General features: G+C 41.2%; 2 protein-coding genes across 4 annotated transcripts; one reads left to right on the top strand and one right to left on the bottom strand.

Annotated features, from left to right (window-relative positions):
• Positions 1 to 358: 358 nt before the first annotated feature.
• On the top strand, positions 359 to 20,044 carry LOC143217320 (uncharacterized). 2 transcript variants are annotated; one of them, XM_076441472.1, is made up of 20 exons: positions 359 to 896; positions 1,130 to 1,430; positions 1,510 to 1,742; positions 1,947 to 2,139; positions 2,209 to 2,372; positions 2,445 to 2,640; positions 2,851 to 3,042; positions 3,102 to 3,217; positions 3,295 to 3,396; positions 3,463 to 3,693; positions 3,755 to 3,850; positions 3,932 to 4,161; positions 4,379 to 4,589; positions 4,789 to 4,904; positions 17,390 to 17,669; positions 17,946 to 18,143; positions 18,210 to 18,386; positions 18,460 to 18,662; positions 18,740 to 18,871; positions 19,904 to 20,044. In XM_076441472.1, the coding sequence occupies exons 1-20, from the start codon at positions 702 to 704 to the stop codon at positions 19,956 to 19,958; spliced, it is 3,621 nt and encodes a 1,206-aa protein (XP_076297587.1). In that variant the 5' UTR covers positions 359 to 701; the 3' UTR covers positions 19,959 to 20,044. The 2 variants fall into 2 exon arrangements, with proteins under 2 accessions (XP_076297587.1, XP_076297578.1); XM_076441463.1 differs by having other exon boundaries at positions 361 to 896; positions 2,206 to 2,372.
• Positions 3,974 to 12,887, bottom strand: LOC143217554 (uncharacterized). 2 transcript variants are annotated; one of them, XM_076441949.1, is made up of 5 exons: positions 12,605 to 12,887; positions 6,832 to 7,000; positions 6,434 to 6,627; positions 5,986 to 6,317; positions 3,974 to 5,911 (listed from the first exon to the last, which is right to left on the bottom strand). In XM_076441949.1, exons 1-5 carry the CDS (start codon positions 12,616 to 12,618, stop codon positions 5,208 to 5,210), a joined length of 1,413 nt encoding a protein of 470 aa, XP_076298064.1. In that variant the 5' UTR covers positions 12,619 to 12,887; the 3' UTR covers positions 3,974 to 5,207. The 2 variants fall into 2 exon arrangements, with proteins under 2 accessions (XP_076298064.1, XP_076298074.1); XM_076441959.1 differs by lacking the exon at positions 12,605 to 12,887 and adding an exon at positions 7,104 to 10,266.
• Positions 20,045 to 20,253: the final 209 nt, after the last annotated feature.

The raw sequence follows: 20,253 nt of genomic DNA, 5'->3' as shown, positions 1-20,253 counted from the left end.
TTTATCAAATTTGACAGAACTTGTACGATTTTTATTTATTTTGGACCCATAAATGTTATTACTAGACTTAGAATTTAAAAATACCGTGTGTGTGTGTGTTATATTTTTTATTTTCAACGAAAGAAAACACGTTTCTATACATATATCTCACTCCAGGTTGTTGCAATTCACGTATATAGAAAATGTTTATTTCGCATAAACATCCGCAGTCTATTTCGTTTCTACGTTGTTATATTTTCGAATTTCGAATCTGGCGCCAAAACAAGCCACGACGCAAGTCAGTTAATCTTTCTAACGTTGGCAGCATTTTTGAATAATGTTTGCGCTATCGCTATATAGACGCGAGCGCGTCTATTGTTGAAGCGGGAGTACAATATGTAATTGACAGTGTTCTGTTCGAGTATAATAAAAAAATGTGCCTGCATAATAAACAGAAAATGATCTTCACAAGAGAAGCAACAACTGTGACAGATAAGTTATCTTGACGAAATTCGAAACACCATTGTATTTAGCAATTTGGTTATAGTGATGACTGCGTAAATGTAATATATATTTTAAACATTTCTATCGATTGTACATTAAAATTATTATCAAACACGTTCGTGATAGTATCGATTTTATTTAAAATGGATCGTTAACGAACCAATCGGCAAGTAATACATATTTAGAGAATAGTAGAAGCGATATTAATTATACATTTAATGAAAATGAGCTCGGAAAACGATTACAATGTGGCAGTTAGGTATAGAACTGTTCGCAAGCATTTGGATAGCTTGGGATACAAGCATTCTGTAACCTTGGATGCATTGCCGTTGATAGAAAAATTGTTGGCCGATCTTCTTCAGACGACGGAAAGCCTGAAATACTTTAAGAGCATTGCGCAGGATAATATCGAGGTACGTGTAAATAACTTTGTGTGACCAGTTGTTTCCATACATCAACGAATTCAAGTAAAAGAAATGCTACTTGTGTATAGATCACCCTTTATATGAAAAACAAATACTATCAATATTCTGCCAACGAGTTCATGAAAAGCACCTTATAGATATCTTCGTGTAGCGACGTGAAACGAATTGCACGTAAATTTAAGATATTTCCATGTAATTTGTTACGTTCCGTTTCAATTCAGGCACACTCTCGGCTGCAATCTGCGATAGATCCTTATAAATGTGACAACGCCAGGTTGGTCGAAGAATGCAACCGTCTTCACTTGGATCTGTCGAAGGCAAAGGAGAGTCATCAGAAGCTGATCAAAGACCTCAAAAAAGAGATACACAAGTTGGAGCGCGAATGCAACGATCTCCAATTGGCGTCTTCTCGGAATTTACACAGAATCAAAGAGCTGGAGACGGAATCTTCTAGAAAGTCTAAAAAGATTCTGGAGTTGCAAGGGAAGTGTTTGAAGCCGACGATTAGTAACGTTGGGCTAGGTAAATATTCTTCTTATATATGTTTCAACATATGCGCGTACTTTATCGAAGTTCTATGTAATTTATTGATGGTTTGCAGCTTCTAAGAAGCGTCCCTGTTATCCTCTTCGAAGAGCAGTTTTAGAAAGCGATCCGTTACCGAAAACTGGGACCAAAGCCACTCCTTTACCAAGTTTGAGCATAGTAGAACCGAAAACTGTTGATTTATTGAGTATGGCAGACCATAAAATGAATTGTCTGACTCACGAGGTAATGAAACTAAAGGGGGAACTCTTATTACAGTCTGACAATGTGCAAACGTTAGAGAGCCAGGTATACTATTCATATTTATGTTTGCATGACCCGGGAAAAAATTTATCTTCTTGCATGCAATTCGCTTGTAACGGAGTGGGGATACAGAAATATTGTACGTATGTACGATATTCCACGTACATCTCACTTTTCCATGTTTATTTGTATTCGTAAAAGTAACAAAGATATCACAGTATGTATATTTATATTCAACTATTTCTGCAGTTAACTGCGAAGGAGAAAGAGGTCTTGCGATTGAAAAAGTTATTAGAGGGTGGCAGACCGTACTCTGCGGTTTCAAAAGATTGTTTCTGTAAGAAGATCGAAAATAATTTCATAAAGTCTGCTGATAACGTAGATCTTCATAAATTAAAAATTCTTCAGCAAGAAAAATCAGAGCTGGAACAACAATTGAAAGGTAAAACGAAAAATGACAAGATTTGTGGAGTTAATAGCTGTTTTGACAATGACCTATCTTCTCCAGAAGCTTTAAACAAACAACACGATGCCATGACGCAAGCACTGAAGCTTGCGGACCGAAATGAAGAACTAGAAAAGGAATTGAGGGACATAGATCACATTGCTTTAGCTGTGGAAGCGGACTGCAATACTGCAGTTAAAGAAAACAACGAGAAGGTTTCTAAGCTCCAGGTAATTTTGCAAAGCTGACGTTCTATCTTTATGTAACGCTGGCACGTCCTGTTCCATTTTATTTTCATTTAGCAAAAGCTGCAAGATCTGATGACCCAGGTGCATGTCCTGGAAGGTGAACTGACTGTGGAACGCAGAGACGTGCAAGAGTTGAGAGCAGACCTCGAAGCTTGCAGATTGGAGAAACGTAATATCCAAAGAAATTTGGAATCCACGCTGGACGAGAAGAAGCGTATAGTAGATCGGATAAATGAACTAACAGTGATCGGTATACGAGATTTTTATTGACAATCTGCAGTTTACGCTAGGCTTAATTTTTATTCATTATTATTCAAATTTATTTCTTTGGTTATATACTGAAAAGAATTACTTTTTTAATGTAACATCGATATTATTGTGTTTCACGAACGTTTCATAACCGATTTCACAGAAAAGAACTTAAAACGATAAGATAACCGATTCATAACCGATTTCACAGAAAAGAACTTGAATGATGAGATAGAAAGACTGTGCAGAGAAAACGAGAGGCAAAGACAAGATATTATTCAGTTAGAGTATAGCAATAAATTATTGAAAGAACAAATGCATTCGAAGGAGACGTTCCAAACTGATGACCGAGTTTCTTCAAGAATGGTTCAAGAAAAAGGGAGGAAGAACGATTACAATAGAGGTATGGTATTAAATAAATAACAATTTTTCGAATGATACAGAAACATCTTTTCTTGGTAGGTCAAAACGGAATGGATTTTGAAGAGATGTATAGAAAAAGGGATGCTATTATTAACGGTGTCGAATACGAAAGCATACGCAAACAATTAGCCGAGAAAGAAGCTCGATTAAGCAATGTACGATATGAATTTGAATATAAATCAATTCAATACAAGTCGATAGAAAATACTTACGCATTTAAAAACGATTGCAGTTGGAACAAGGAGTTGAAAAGCTGAGGAGAGAAAGGGACTTTTACAAGAATGAGTACAACAACGTGAAAGATCATCCTAATAAAACGATGGAGAAAGATCATGTGAGACTTAAATTTTCCTTATTGCGTTTCGTAACTTCTTTCAAACTTTTTCTTGATTAAAATTAGGACGATCTGTGGACAAGAATTCGTGAGTTAAAGCACCAATTGAGCGAGAAGGAAACTGCACTGGACGAATTACAGCGAGAAAAGAATGAGCTGTTTCGAGAGAAAAACAATTTGGAGGCGCGATTGCAAAATTATAAAACCGATCACAAACATCGGCCCTGCAGTGCATGCAAACGCGGAGTTTCGTGCAATTGTTCTCCTCCTACTTCCAAGGACTCGAACAAAGCCAAGGTAAAGAATTAATAAATAGCGATAGTAAGGTATACAATGTATAATAAAATAATATTTTTAGGGAATTATTGAACGTTTAGAACACGAACGGGACATGGCCCGAGCGGACATTGAACGATTGATAGAGGAACGCAATGCATTGCGGGAAAGATTAAAGGTAATTATTAAACATTTTCATTTAATTCTCTAGTGCTCGAATTACATTAACATTCTGTGTATTATATTATTTTGTGATCAGATAGCAGCAGAGGCACACACGTCCGAGCAGCGTCGTTTGAGAGAAAATCTGTCCGAAGTGGAAACTCGTTTGAAGCAGATAGAAAAAGAACGACAGGAGCTTCTGCTGACACAAGGAGCACGAAAAGCAACCGTAAATGGATTAGAAGATCAGTTGGAGGACCTTCGAGAAGAGCTGAAGCGAACCAAGCAAGAACTATCCACTCAACGTAGCCAGTATTTTCAACTTAGGTATTTTAATTATTTATGAAGCCATCAGAGATGCATTTCAAAGCAACTTGTACTATTATACAATGGAAACGAATTGAAAAATATCTGTTAATTTCAGCTGATTATTCAGCTCCTATTTGGTACAATTTTTAGTGTTTGTCGGTAACAGCGTTATAGCTAGTATCTACGATTGATTTACTTTGATGTAAATTGACACAGATCAATGTACATGTGTCAGGGCGTTGCAAGACCAGACCGACCAGGCACTGGGCGACAGTCAGAACCAATTCGCTCAATCGAAGTCCGAATTGAATAAAGCGTTGGAACGCAGTAGAACAATGGAGCGACAGCAGTTGCAGCTGGAACATCAAATAAGGGATCTGCAGCAGGAAATTAATCATTTGAAGACGAATATGACGCATCTGGATCACGAAAAGGATCAGTTGCTAGTAAGTAATAAATGTTTGCTAACTTACTAATACTTCATTCAGGCAATCACGTAGTTGCGTCTTATTACGATTATTAATGTGTACCTTTTTCAGATTCCTCGGATTATCTCCATAATTCCAAAAAATTGATTCACAAAATAACGTTAATTTTCAGTTGATCGCATTAGGCTTTATTATAAAATCGAATGATCGTTTTTAGATGGTACTGGACGGGAAAACGGAAAGAATAGCCGCGTTGGAGAGGGAAATGATGATGAAGGATCAAGAGGTCCAAGGAAGCGAAGCTCAGATCCACGAGCTGCAACGCAAGAACGAGTGAGTACCATCGTTTCATTCATTTATCGTTTATCAAATATTTACATAAACCTACATATAATAAATAATTAGACGGCGGATTTTTATGCAAGATAAAAATTGTCTGCCTCGATTGCAAGAAATAGGAATCGAATAGAATATTCTTTCTTGCTCTAATGATTAACCAACTTTATCATAAACAGTGCATTAGAAAACACACGCACTAAAATAAATAGGAATGATACTCGAACGTAGAGAAGTGTCTCGCGCGCACAGTATTTGTACACTTCTATTTACACGTATTCGCAGGCACGAAAGCAGTCTTTAGAAGTTCGCCGACTTGACGTTCTCGTTAAGGAACTTCGCCAAACTGACAGCCGGTGGCTGGCAACCGCCCGGCGACAGGAGGCTGTTGCTCTCTAACTCAGACACTTCCAAACTGTCCGTGACCCTTTTGTATCCGGGCCTGCACTCGCATCTAGCTTTCAGTTCAGACTCCTCTTTGTTCCACAAAGTCGGCTTCGGTATCCTCTTCGGTACCAACCATTCCCCTGCGGTGCATGGACCTTGCGTGTACAGTTTGTAACAAGTTTTGTTCATCAGTACCGTTCCTGGCGTGGACTCGCAGCTGTCCGTCGCGTCTTCGAAGCATTTCTCGGAGCCCCTGAGTGCATTGGTGCAGCCGCAGATACCGTTGTAGCTGATTCCATCGATGGAAGGTCTCACAGTGTGATCGTACAAAACTATTTGTCTGCTTGGGCACGGTCCTCTGGTTCCCACCTTGTAACACGTCTTCTCCTCTGGGAAGTAGAGTCTTCCTCGCTTGCAGGGCACTGGCACGCAAGTCGTCGAGTCTGTCAACATCTGACCGTGTTCGCAGGGTCCTCTAGTGTACATTCTATAACAGAATCCATCTGTGTAGAGCACATGGTTGGGCTTGCATATGCATTGGGCTCGAATTGTATCTTCGCTGGCCGGTGTGCTCGCTACGACGAAGTGGTGACCCTTCGGACACGGACCGGTACCACCTGTCGACGGGATTTGTCAATTGGATGATCGGTTTGTGCGTAACAGTACTCCATGAGAACGTGATTTGTCTTACCCAATTGGTAGCACATCCCAGTCAGCTTGTGATAATGAGGTAGCTCATGGTTGCAACCGCATGCCCCGCCTGGCAGAAACAGTTCGCCAGGTTCTGCGCATGGGCCTTTAGTGTAGTGTTCGTGGCAGCCTCCTACATTGCCTGGCCAGTGATACCTGCCGAGTTCTCCTGTCGCGGAGCAGGAGCACACTGTTAGGCCATCCTCGTTCGTAGTGAGAAGTTCACCCTTCGGACACGGTCCTCTGCTGAACTTTGGGTAACACTTGTCTTCTCTGGGCCAGTATACTTCGCCCTTTTCTGGACACGGCTCTGGATCACGGCAGACGCCCCACCTGTATCAAAAAATATTGCTTTTCAATGATTATTCTGGGCTGTAAGATACCAGATACGGTTATTCTAGCCTTATAGTGTGGATAAGGTCATTCACAAGGCCATTTCATTACGCTACCTAGATTTTCCGGAGGTCTCTGGCACTGGTGCAAAAAACTGGCCCTTCGGGCACGACGCCTTCGTGTATATCAGGTGACAGAGCGCGTCTCTGGGTGACTGTGCAGTTCCAGGTGGACACCTGCACTCTACCACGGTTCCACCCCCTCCCGCAGCGGGTCCTAGCTCCATCGTCTCTGGACACGGAGGTCCAATCTGTATTGAAACAATACTTTTTTTACTATATCACCAAAAGGAAATCGATCTGAAACATATGCTTTTTCTGTAACTCGATATGCCACCGAAACGCAAATTTCTTCTTCAACAGAGTGTAGAAGTGTATAGTCTGTTACAATTGTGAGAAAGAGGAGTTACCAAGAGAGCACACAGTCTCTCTGGAAAGAGAAATGCAGCACCTGCCTGGAATATTTTGTAACACTTTCCATCCGCCGGCCAAAATAACAATTGCCAGCCACGTGGTTGGGCAGCACAGGGATTGCTCGAGGGATCTGCCCATGGTGGAGGCATGATCGCCGACTTGACGTTCAGTGATAGGAACCAACTGACCACCAGCAGAGTCTTCAAGGCGCTGAAACACGTTTGTGTTAATTAGAATTAGCTGGAGTCGAGGCTATAGCTAATCGACGGTCTTACAATTTATAAATGCAAAAGTTGTTCAATCTATACTGTACCAGATTTGTAATTTATAGTCATGTTTGCAGGCAACAGTCGATGCAGAGTTCGACAGAGGAATACGACGAGAGTGAAAATTACGATAGGAAATTTTCTAACAGTACACAACGCGTGTGTCAAGATCGAGAGAACGACAGGGAGGAGCAAGAACAGAAATGAAATGACCATACTTTCACTGTTTCGCTATGGCAATGGCATTGTCCCTGGCGGCAGGGCTCGGAATGACGACACGCATGTCAAATGAGAATACCATCCCGCGCGACTACCTCACCACTTGCAAACTGAAAGCAAAAACACTTTCCTCTTTCTTCGTTTCTTTTCCATTGACTCCGAGCATTCTAAGTTGACGGTCACCCGAACGCTGTGTATATCCGGTGTACGCTATCAGAGATCGTGTGTCTTCCATTATTAAATGCATCCTTGCATTCTTTCGGAACTAGCAATTTTCTTATCGAACCTACTTTCCAATTGCAGCAAGAGATTTTTCACTTCAATGTTTCTTGGATACCGAGCATCTTTCGTGTAGAGTGTAGGGAATACAAGAAATTAGGGCTGTTACTTTCCTTCGAAGGTCGAAGATTTTGAAGCTTCGAAGCTTCGAATTTGGAAGCTTCGATTTCAGAAACTTCGAAGGTGATCAGAATCGAAGTTTCGAAGCTACAAAGGCGATGAGAATATACATATATTTTGTATAACTGTGTGGTTGCATTTATATTCTGTCAAAATTCTGTTCAATTTTTACGAACATGTTAAAACTCATTAAAATTTTGTTTGCAAAGTATTATTTTTTAAGTATACTCGTGATAATATGATCCAGAAATTTATTAATAGAATGCAATTTTCTAAATTTAATGTAATTACGAAAAGTCCAAACGGAAAGTTCAGTGTCACGCGCATTTTTATTTATCAAAAATCGTGACATGGTACGAAACTCACAAGTTACAACTTCATACGTTTCGAAGACTTTGAAATTTCGTGCACCTCGAGGTTCCCTTCGTTCCTTCGAATCTTCGAAGAGTCGAAGCTTCGGAAAAGTAACAGCCCTACAAGAAATAATTGTAGAGACCATTTAATAGAGTATTTTTTAGCGAATGATTTTTTTTTTTATATGAGCTTGTCGACGAACACTTTTCGTTGGTAGTTCTTTTCAGATCCTATGGAGAACCCTTCACGGAATCATTTTGACAAAATGTTTTAAAGCTTGTAAGTCGAAGGAGAATGTGTTGCTAATTTTTTGTTACGTGTATTCACGAGGTACTAAAGCTATATATGTATAGCCGGGTAGAAACATTTGTTAACAAGGCTGAACATGTTCCTCCTTTCAACCTCAAGGAAACGATTACAGGATGTAGAGAACCTTGGCATCTAAATTCGAACACAACAGCTTGCTCCGGCAAGCTTTCCTCCAAGACTTTCCCATTGCAGTTGTAGAACTAGTTTCATGGATCCCTCGCTATCGTTTTATTAATTACACTTTTTCGACTGTTGCTCCAGTTAGATACGCGAAGTTTGCTCGACAAAATTAGCTCCGTTTAACCATTCTTAGGGTACACGAGCTATAAGCCATGGAAAATAATATTATTACGATTATATAATGATTATTTGCATGGAAACGAAGCTACACAAAGATTTATTTCTTGTATAAATCATTTTAATTGACTGAGAATAACGTCTCTGTATTTTTATAAATGTACTAAAATGTTCCATACGAGGAACATTTTTTTAAGTTGCAATATAAATTGTCAATTATCGTAGCGTTCGTTAAATAATCAATGAGAATGGGAAGTTGCATAAAGTGACGCGGATCAGTCATCAATCATCGTTCACATTTCTTTTTCTTGTTGCTGTAACGAGAAGTAAATTGCCGGGTGCCGTTTCGTCTCGGACGAGATGATAGAGAGGAGGTCGCGTGCCGTTATGGAGGACTATTTCGCGATTCGCGGAATGTCGCGCTTCCCCTTCCGGTTGCAATTATTGTCGCTCGCTGTCGCGGACCAGTGTAACCGGTTCACTCGAATCAAAAGTGAGAGCAACGACGACCACGCGACTTCAGATGAAAATCAAAAAGACTGAAAACGTGATTGATATTTTTACATTGTTCAAACAACTAAACTAATTCTACGAATTCGGAGAAACCCTTTTGCACGCATGTCGAACAATCCTCATACTAGAAAACGCCCGAACATTAATTTTTCTAAAGTTCACGGATCAGACGCGAACACACCCTTAAGAAGAGCAATGCTCCAATTTGAGGTTTCACTTTTTTTGTAAAAATTGTACATTCGCGGAAAGTGATCGCGACGATTACGATAACGCGATTTCATCGGCGACTGCCTCCGATAATAAGCGAGGCGCTCGCACGGGATTACAACAGGTAGAACAGGTAACAGGTGTGTGCTCGCTTGTTCCTACTTCCCGGGAAATTGCTTTATTGTGGCCGCCTGGGCACACGAGAAGTAAAAGTAGACCTTTGTTCAAACTGGAACCTGGATTATTCATAGGAGCATGGCCACAGACACACGCTAGGGGTCCTCGTTATCGTCTCCTTTAACGCGGGTGTTCTCGAACTAATTGCCCGTTGCACAATCATCTAATTATTCTGGCTACCGGGAGCGATGATTGTGTCACTGCTTTCACGTTTCCGATTTAATCCGCGATCTTCGCAGAAATGAATATCGATCAATTGCTCATGCGAACTACATACATGCTTGGAAATTTTTAGAATTGTTAGAATTTAGAAAAAACAGTGTACCGCTCGTTGTCAAATGAAACCAACCAGTATTTACAACCAAAGAGTATTTCAATTATCTATCTTCTATCTTCTATATATAAACAAAAATCAAATGCTGTTCGTTGGTAACCGCATCACTTGAGAACGGCTGGACCGATTTGGCTAATTCTTTTTTTAAAATGTTCGTATTAGTCCGAACTAGGTTATAGGATAAGAAAAATTGGAAAAGTATCACGGAAAAATGGAAAATTCGGGAAAAACTAAAAGTGTGCTTTTAGAATCATCTTTCAATACAACAAAAAACGAACGTCGTAGTTTTTAATCAATATTTCAATAGAAATTTACATTATCGACGTTTGTTTGTATTATCGACATTATAAACATAAACATTCGCCAGTTAGTTAATTTCGATTACAATTTATTTCGTTACATTCGCAAATGTCGTTTGACAGCTTAATGTAGTTTGAAACCCTACTCGCGAAGCTCGCGAGCAACAACTCCCCCCCCCCCCCTAGTATAGAAATAAATAATAATAAACCGCTGGTGAAACGGTCTCTGTGTATCTATTTGAAATTGTGCATTTAGAATTTGGTTTAGCGTGAAACAAGAGGGCGCCTTAAACTCGTAGTCATGGCAACAGAGTTAGCAATAAAGGTAGCGGATGGCACGTTTGCATTCCGTACAAAATTCTTCGTGTGTGGGTGGTGTTAGTGTCGTTTATAGACTGTGGATTTTTGTGCAAAATCAAATTTGAAAATCTAGCTAAATATCGAAGATCGAAGTTGAATAAACGTTCTTGTCTCATCACAAAATTCTGTTGCTATCACCGTTATTTTAGTTTTCATATTCATATTTCACGTACATGAAATCACGAAAATCTGCAGTATAGTTTTATGGGAACCATGGATTCCGTGAAAGCTTGTTCGCATTGCTGTTCACGTCGCAATGGTGACAGACGGTACAGGTATGATGCTCTTTTATTAACATCGCATAAACAGACTATACAGGGTGAACCACGAATCGTGGTTTCACGTGATCATAGCAAATTTTTTAGCGAATGGAGCGAATGTTACGACGGAACCAGGTGCCCCGAAATTGTTCTGTTTATTTTGATCAGGGTGTTCGAACAGGTTCGTCGCTCTTGATAGTAATTCGCATCCCCGCCCCTCTCCCCCTCTTCCGTGTACTACTTTCCGCGACAACGCATTCAATATTTCGTGTTTTCTTTCACGTCCAGATTCCCTCTCTCAGTTTTTACGAGTGGTTGCGCAATGCTGGCCGCGTAATACACGATAAAAATCGCCGGCGTTATGTCATTCGAGTCAGTCCTGTTATGTTACAATTTAGAGCAAACGTTTCGTAGACCCCTCTTTTGTTGAAACCGCTCGGCCGACGGCCGACGCCGACAGCCGATCCCTTTCTTCTTAAAAGTAGCTTACTTCTTCGAGGATTCCCTGTATGTATCATATGCATACATATAAAGAGAGAGGAAAGATCAGATTGATCTTCCCTGGTCTTTATGAAGACAATATCCGTAAAGATCACGCCGTGACATTTCTGCCGGTGAAACGGAACGACCTTTCCGATGTTAGTCATTGTCATTGTGCAACTCTGTCTTCCGATTGATGCTCGAGGAATTTATTCTATCACGTCGATGATTCTGAGTATTTAACGGGTTACGCCACCCTGAGATTTAAGAAAAAACGATTTTCTTTTTTAATTTTCCTTTAACCCTTTGCACTCGAAGATATTTGAAGTCGAAAATTAAACATTTCTTCCAACCAAGAATATTTCCATAATAATATTTCCATTCTCTATGATTTTTTAAATTTGATGGATTTAGTAATTATCAATATTTAATAACGTAAACAATATTTCGAATAATGGCACAATAACTTTTAGTGGCGCCTCAGAGTCGCCATTCGAGTGCTAAGGGTTAATTTATAGTTCAGGGAATAATTTGAGCCATGGTAGATGCAACAAATCCCAAAAATAGCGAAGTTACAGTGCTTAGAAGTTCACACTTCTCCTTCTTTTGCGTTTATCTCGAAACTACATTTTTACGATTGGTGTAACAAATATCTCGGAAACTATACGTCCGATTTACTTCAAATTTGATACACATAATTCTAATAACGTTATCTACCGCGAAGCACAGGATTTTCTTGATACGATATCCCAACTGTTTATAATAATCGTTTCAAGTTTGATTTTGTTGGTAAAAATTGAATGTCCATTTTCACTTTCCTCGCATGTGTACAAAAATGGATTTTTCTTGAAATCCCTATGCTTCGCGATAGATATTTTATCAAGGAACAATAAAATCATGAGTTTTTTAGTTTCTAATAATCGTGGGCATCACAATCCGTTACACCGTTCGCGCGCGTCCTGACGGAGGAGTACTGCAGGACAACGGATGACTCGGCCATTTTTAAATATTTTTCTATGAAATTTTCACAGTATATTCTTTAATGTATGCCCTGACCATATACAATGATAAAATAATTGTCACACTCATAGTTTCGTAGAAAAAACTTGGTAAACTTTGATGTCATTTCGGCCGCCTCGGAGTGGCGTAACCCCTTAAGAGGATTGGGGGGGGGGGTAGGTATTTAAATATAATGATTGAAAGTTGAATTGGGTCGATTTAAATTGGGTTGCTGAGAGTTGAATTTGAATTACGTGATCACGGGCGCAATTGTAACTGAACTTTTCGTTTCAATCCAATGGATCAGTTAGAATGAATAATATCAATTTTGATAAACTTACCACGTGATTTCCATGGCGACACTCTCGTCAAAGAGCACAAGGACGAAACAAACCAAAACAATTGTCACATCACAGATACAACACTCCAAGGATAATTCACAGGGTCCTTTTCTTGAAATCGTTCCTCGACATCACGCGCATCGGCCGCACACGCGACCATAAGCGACCTTATCCGCACGAGAGTCGTGTTCGAACTGAACACTGAAAACTGAAACAGTGAAACCACCGCACCGTGCCGAAGACTTCGCCTAAGCGGCTTCATGCTGTCGCTTCAGTTACCTAACCGCCCCCGTGACAACGAGCGAATCAATCCCCCGGTTCGCTTTCCTTCCTTCCTTTTTTTCGCGGTTCCGAGTCGAGCCTTGGGAAAATTGGGGGAAGTTAGGAGGATTATGGTTTCTTCGATTATGTAAAAGCCGGCGTTCTTCGTGTTGGATCATACCTCGGTTATGCTTCTGCAAGTTTGCTCTGCTCGTTGTAACTTCAAATTTACTATAAAACCACTAATGTTCGACTAATAGAGAGTCTTATCATTATTGTACATTTTATTGTACAATTATCGAATTTACAAAGCACTTGAAAATTTCGAGACTTTTCTTTGATTTTGTCTCCGATTTGGACGAAAGGTCCCACTGTGCGTCGCAGCGAGGTTTCGAGGAACCGTGGAACCCTGGAACCGTGCAATGCCCTTTACCTCTAACGGTAAATGTGAACGGCACACGGATAAGGGAGGCCTCGCTTTGACATCGACAAACATGGACAGAAGTTCACATTTGTATACAGACAACCTTGGAACAATACCATGCTCGCATCACTCGCAAGTATCGTATAAGGCAATTCTATAAAAAAGAATGTTATCATATAATCTGATGTTATGCGACCGATTAAACGGCGACGGTGAATCAAAATGGATAAACCAGGTGACGCACGGTGAAATGTGGTCCAAGGACCAAAGTCGATTGCAGCAACGCTTTCATAAGTTCTCCGAAAGGAATTCGAGGTCCTCGAGGACACGATTGCAGTCACGAGAGGTTTCGGCTTCGCGTACGGATTCCACGGGATGAACGAGAACGAAAGTGTTACATGTTGAGCGGACGTGCGACGACCTTCGTTGTTGCAAATAATTCAAACGATCGTAGACCAGACGAAAGAGACAACAGAGAAATCTTTTGCTGGATGTTTCACCAGAAGAAGTTTCACACGATTCACATATATTCGTCGGAATTCAACTGGTTTCGAAGCATAGCCTGCGACCTCTCCTCAAAAGTGACGCAACATTGTGCCGTCACGAGGGACCGGCGCGGCGCGGCGTCGCGACGCGACGCCACGAGGTGCGATCATGACCGCGTCAACCTTCCGGAGGTCATCCCGTCGTCGATGAAAGTATAGTGATCGTTCTTACCGCGCTGCTGCGAAATTCTTTCGCAAATGGGAATGTTCAAGGAAATCCATCGACGAATGTATCCGCGAGTGTAATCGTTCCGAATTGTGTTAGCGAACTTGTTCGGCATGGTTTCATGCCCTATTGCGGATCGGCTGTTGCGACAGCATCCTTCTGCTCTCTCTCTCTCTCGATCCTTAGATCCGCGATCGCGGTGATCGAGACGCTTCGAGCCGGATACGGAGCACACAGGTGTCAAAATCCTCTGAACAATCTGGAAAACAGCAATCAAATCTGCACGAATTAAAGACTATAATTCTCCGGTATTCGAGCGCGAAGATCGATTAGGATCTAGGTCCGAAAAATTCGCGAGGAATCGTAACATTACGCAACGATCGAGCAGCAGAAGTTTTTCGAACTTTCGCATTCCGTAGAAAGTGCTGACGGATGCGCGCTCGCTTCTTTAATCCGAATCAATTATGATCGAGCACATCGCGCTGGGGTTCTTTTATTTGCGCGATGTATCTACGTTTCCTCGGAATTCCTTTTCTCTCACAATCGGTCGGTGTTGCATCGTGCGCGCAACCCGTACGAATCGACGCGACGATGGAAACCGTCGATCCTCGATTATTATGAAAGCGCTGTGTTGCTCAGCAGGGAAATTAGTGAACTCTCCAGCCTGTGCAATTAAGAGCCCGGGGAAATGGGATATCGCGTGAACTTCCGCGATCGTTTCATGGGTTAAACCTACTGGCATGTGAGAACCTCGTAAATCATACAGCTTTTTTCTGCTGTTTTATCGGCTACCGGGTTTGCGGAAGCCGAATCTCGACCGTTTTATTGATTTCTTTGAGCCTCGTACTCGAAGGTATACTTTGCACATTTTTTCGTACACGTATAAGCTACATTTACGATTTTTTGTACAACGCTAGTGCGAAAATCGTAACAGTTATTCAACAAATAGGAAGACTTGCCTTCGTGATTTTAGTATATTCGATAATTTGTTTTAGACTATTGGACGTAATTGCATTCGTAAGCGATTGGGAAGGGTTCGAAAGAATTCGTAACGTGTGCCTGAGAACGATCGCTAATGCAGATTAGCCTGCGACCCGGTAGAAGCATTTTGCCCAACCCAAACCCGCAGTTTCTATAACACTTTCTATCAGACTCGCTTGTTCCTCTCGCGCTCTAGCGTCGCAGACGGGTTCAACTTTCCTTCTACTTGTGCAAATTCCACGGGGAAACGGAGAAAGAGACACACGGATATCGCCGAGGAACGAAGCGAGATAAACTGATTTTCACGCGGACAGTGTGTTCACGGTTGCCGCGTGCGTAAGATGCCTCCGGATCTTCCGCGTTTTCAATCATATCAACATCAGGAAAATCTCTCTCTCTGAACACTAACTCCCAGAAAACCATTACCAAGATTTCAGCCACCTGCTTCTTCTTCTTCTTCTTCTTCCGCTCTCGTTAATTGGCATGTATTTTTACGATGTTTTAGACACCCACGCAAAAATATTCACTGTTAGTTTGTCACAGCGAAACAAGCAAAGGGAAAGATAGAAGATAGATACCTATCTTCTGTTTACAAACATCTGAGGCCATCGCACTCATACATAATAATTACACTTGATCGCGTGACAGAAAGGTATCAGCGATGCTAGTTATTAATTAGTTGCGCAATCTCACGCATTTCATTCTAAACAGGCACAGTTCTCGCCGGAGCCGTGACACAGTTCTGACTTCCGATCGAGCGTTAACATTGTCTTGCCTCGGGGACAATGTTAATGACCAGACGTAAAATGTATTCCGATGTTCAAAAAATTGCTGCATGGAAAGATCATCGATGATTAGGCTGCCGATTTTTATGCGAAATAAAAAATGCTCGCATTATCTTATCAAACCGAAACCAATACTTTGATGTTTTTAAATGTTTTCAACATGGCCAGTGCTTTAAATTACATGTAGCCATTTTTTGTCATAAACTGTCATAAAATCCGCAGTGTATCGATGATATTTTTATAACTCCAAGAGTAAATTGGTCGAAGATCTGAAGAGATGCGACAGTGTCTTGTTTCTAAAATGAATTCCCGTGAAAATCGAGAGTGACAATTCGGAGAATACTGGAGAATACCGCGAGACGTTCCCCTGCTGCGGTAGTACATATATCGATCCTCCTCGTCCCTCGATTACGCTGTCATTGATTACATAACCGGTAACGCCGCGCCGTATGAAATGGAAAAAGAAAAAAAGTCCGTTTACGAGCAAACACACACGTCGAACAGACGACGACTACTTTCTCTTAGCTGGTCGTCCTTCCTCGGCGCCGCGCGCCGCGATGGCAGCTTCTTCCCTTCGATGCTCATTATCGGTCCTGTCTCTTCTTCATCGTTCTTGCCTCCGCGCGTATGAAAGTGAAAAGAGGATCCCCCGGAGTTGACGGGAAATCGTTTGAACCAGTTTCGCGATCGGCAGCGTATTGCAGTTGACAGTTAGTTCTGACAATTTTCTGGAATGCCAAGATTTTTTGAAATGTCGACATTGTGAACAAGCACAGAGATGATAGCATTAAACAACATTGTCTGTCTTGATTCAATAAGAAGTCCAACTTCAACATCCTAGTCCAGTCGCCAGGTACTTTTACCTGGAAAGTATTCCGAACTTAATGAAATTTTGGCACGTCATTTGGGGGTACTCTGGGGAGTCGAATCTGAGTTTTTGCGACCTCGAGGACCCTGTGCTAACTCGGGGAGGGGGAAAAAACCACGATTTTTGTTACCTGTTTTTGGTATTTCGCCTATAACTCAAAAATTATGGGTCCTACGAACTTTTCCTTTTCATTTTTGAAAAGAGCATTAAATTTCCTTCAAATTTCACTGGTTCACTGGCGAGATGATAGTGCATTAAACAACATTGTCTGTCTCGATTCAGTAAGAAGTTCAACTTGAACATCCCGCGACAGCTTTCTATCCGATTCCACCTTGTGCTCACGTATTCAGCATTTAGCCCCTAATAAAATTGTACCCCGATCGTTACGTGATCCGCAAGCTAAACGAAATCTGGCTACGTTGACGTGTTTTCGAAGAAGGATTAAGCAAGTTCGGCTCGATAGCCGCCTAATTCGTCGCCGAATAAAACCCAACGTGCCCTTGTCCTCTTTCGAGAACGTGGCTTACGCCACAAGGGATAACCATGCGATTCGCGTAATCGAGTAGGCGTCGATTATAAATATTAATAGTACGATGTTGCAGCCGTGGTTGATGTTTTCGTTTGAACTGTAGATTCGTTGAAGAACTGTGTTTTGTAACACATAGTCGTTAAGAAGTTTATTAATATAAAGATAAAATATGCTAAATGCATGAACATCGGTGGCAGAATCCTAATTTTTGATTGCACGTCGACAGTTTGACTATCGGGCAAGCCGCAGAGCAAGAGAGGCAGATGAGGTCGATGCAGTTGGAGGTAGAAAATGTTCAACGTCAGTTGCAGACGACGACTCGTGACCGCGAGAACGCTATACAAGAGAATCGCAGGATCCAGGACGATTTGGCAGCGTGTACCTGCGAGATGAGGAATCTGCAACGCGAATTTGAGGCGTCGAGAGCCGAGTCCTTCGACTTGAAGAGGCAGCTGCAGACTTACGTCAGCGAGGTGCGCAGAGCTGAAGAACTCCTGAACAGGAAGGTGAGAATCCATTCGTTCTCGATTCATTCAACATTTAAGTGTTTCTTTGATGTTGGACAAAGTCAAATTTATTTTGCCATCATTGAAGAATGGATAAAAACGAGAATTTTGTTGTACAGCTTAATTGTGAACGATGAGCTTCACAGGAGAATCAGAGAACAGAGATGCTGAACCACTCTTTGTTGGATAAAATTAAATTTATTTTGCCATCGTTGAAGAATTGATGAAAACGAGAATTTTGTTGTACAGCTTAATTATGAACGATGCGCTTCGCAGGAGAACGAGAGAACAGAGATGCTGAACCACTTCAGAAGCCTGAGTTTGGAAGCGTCAGTCTTGGAGAATAACAATCACAGCTTGGAATCTGAGGCAGCGGAAGCAAGAGGAGCGCTTCAGACAGCCAGAGATCGCATGATGGATTTGGAAAGGCAGTTGGCTGATAAAGAGAGTCTGATAAGTGGCTACGAGACACAGGCAGGTTGCTGATGATATTGATAATTTATGAAGAGTGCGTTGATTTTTATCGACTCTGTTCCTCAGATCAGCGAGCTGACTCAGAATGTCGCCAGCATGGAAACTCAGCTACGCCAGCACGGAGATCAAAGACAGAGAGCAGAGTCTGATCTAACCGCTGTTAGGGATCTCTGTATGAAGCTGGATCAGCAGAAGGACACGCTTATGCACCAGTTGGACGACAAAGATTCGCTTAAAGAGCAAGTAAATGAAGAGAAAATTATGTATAAGTATAAACGGAGTGAGTCTATTTTTCGTGAAATACTTGTTCTTTCAGTACGACATGCAAATAGCTAAACTGAAAGCCGAGCAGACGATAATCCAGGATCAAATGAACAGGGATCGCGCGTCTGTAGAACGCCTTGAAATTCTTCTGGATCAAGCCAGACAGGAGTCCATCGAAGTACAAGCTAATAATCAAGAACTGCAGAACGAGATGTCCAGATTGAGAACAAAACTGTCCGAGCTCCAAAGCAAATTGTAAGAAAGAGTTATGTATATCCAATCGCTGCGTAGTTCGATGTACTTTTTATTGCATTTTTTATTCTACGTTGCAGATCCTCGGAGTCTATGAAGCTTCGACAATACCAAACTCAGGCTGCCGAATACTGCAAACAGATCAGCGAGCTTCGTAGACAGATGACGAACGAGAGGTTTGATCGCGCTAGACAGAACGAAGAGAGTCGGAGGTAATGTACACAGTTTATTTAAACATATGTATTTATACGTGTAAATACTGGGTGAGTCGCGTAATCGTGCCACCTGAGTTCACTCGTAACGTTACGAGTACATTCAGGTGGTACAGTTAAATGACTTAGCCAGTGTGTTCAGTGGATGGAATATGATCTTGAGAATCACTGATTTACTTAGACTACCCGAATCCCATGAAGATGCCCTCAAACAAATAGCATATCTGCCTCCTGCTAACAGACTCAGTAATGACTCCAATGATGTAGTGTCCAGGTAAACCTACTTGAGTAGGCTAATAACTGACCTAGCACAGAAATGGAGACCCCAAATTGTTTTCGCAAAAGAACGGCTATAAACTAAAATTTTAAACCCGTGCAGAGGAGGATTTTTTCAAGTACTATAGAATAGTTTTCTTGAAGAACTATATTATACATATATCGAAATCTTTTTATTGTTTTTGGTTGCAACTTCAGGAATTAGCTGCATAGCCCTGTTGTCATTAAACAGAAATTTCTATCGATGCAATCATAAAATTTGCATCCATAACTTTGATATTTCTATTTCGCCGTGTCCTCCACTTCTGTAACATTGTGTCCACTGGTGTCTCAACGCTAACAAACAAAATTGAACCTGCCAGGCAAAAAGTCTGGCCGAAGATACCGTACACCGTGACTCCCAATTACTCCTATACACAAATACCTGTGCGACACTCCTTTCCATTGGATTGCAAGTGTTCGCCACTGAAAAAGGTTCCACCGTCGAACAACCAAGCTGTTACCGCGAAGCAGAAAATTCCTAACAAATAAACGCTCAGAGTTTCGATAAATAGAGCTTGTACGACTTAACAATAATTGTAACGGTTTCGTCTAGATTCAGTTCGAACACAGTCCTACATCCCAAATCGATGTGATCTCAATTATTCCAAATAAAAAATTAATAAGTGTAAAAACAAGTCAATACGATAACAGTCTAGCAAAATAGCATGCCGTAGAAAACAATTTGCAAAAAGGATCTTTTTTTTTTATTTACAGGTCCTTAAACTCGACACCAGACAGTTTTAACGTAGACTTAAATGTGGTTATATAAGAGTATGTTGTTTAACGTCCATCGGTCAACAGATCTTTGCAGAGCGAAGAGCAGAATCCTGCGAGTAACAAGTTGCGAACGGCGAACGAAGTTTACAGAGATGTTCCTTGTATAAATATAATACTACGGTCGGATTGCACTGTGAAATCGACTCAGTATAACAGTGCGTCGAGGGATGGCAGTCAGAATGAGAGTAAAATCGTAGTGCAGGATACTGAAAATATCAGATCAATTCTTTGTACGCCTCGGAGAAGGTGCGAACAAGTCAACGCAGCGAAGACACTCGATTCGATGT

Source organism: Lasioglossum baleicum, chromosome 2 (assembly GCF_051020765.1).
Source record: "Lasioglossum baleicum chromosome 2, iyLasBale1, whole genome shotgun sequence".
Taxonomy (NCBI): Eukaryota; Metazoa; Arthropoda; class Insecta; order Hymenoptera; family Halictidae; genus Lasioglossum; species Lasioglossum baleicum.
The sequence above is the reverse complement of the archived record's forward strand: the minus strand, read 5'-3'. Positions and strand labels throughout refer to the sequence as shown.

Excerpts from the sequence above, each read along its gene's own strand:
- LOC143217320 (XM_076441463.1), top strand. The coding sequence starts at position 702 with ATGAAAATGAGCTCGGAAAACGATTACAATGTGGCAGTTAGGTATAGA. Across the intron at positions 897-1,129 it reads TTGCGCAGGATAATATCGAG|GCACACTCTCGGCTGCAATC; the intron begins GTACGTGTAAAT and ends GTTTCAATTCAG. Across the intron at positions 4,162-4,378 it reads AGCCAGTATTTTCAACTTAG|GGCGTTGCAAGACCAGACCG; the intron begins GTATTTTAATTA and ends TACATGTGTCAG.
- LOC143217554 (XM_076441949.1), bottom strand. Across the intron at positions 6,628-6,831 it reads AGTGTTACAAAATATTCCAG|ATTGGACCTCCGTGTCCAGA; the intron begins GCAGGTGCTGCA and ends GTTTCAATACAG. Across the intron at positions 6,318-6,433 it reads GAGACCTCCGGAAAATCTAG|GTGGGGCGTCTGCCGTGATC; the intron begins GTAGCGTAATGA and ends TTTTTGATACAG.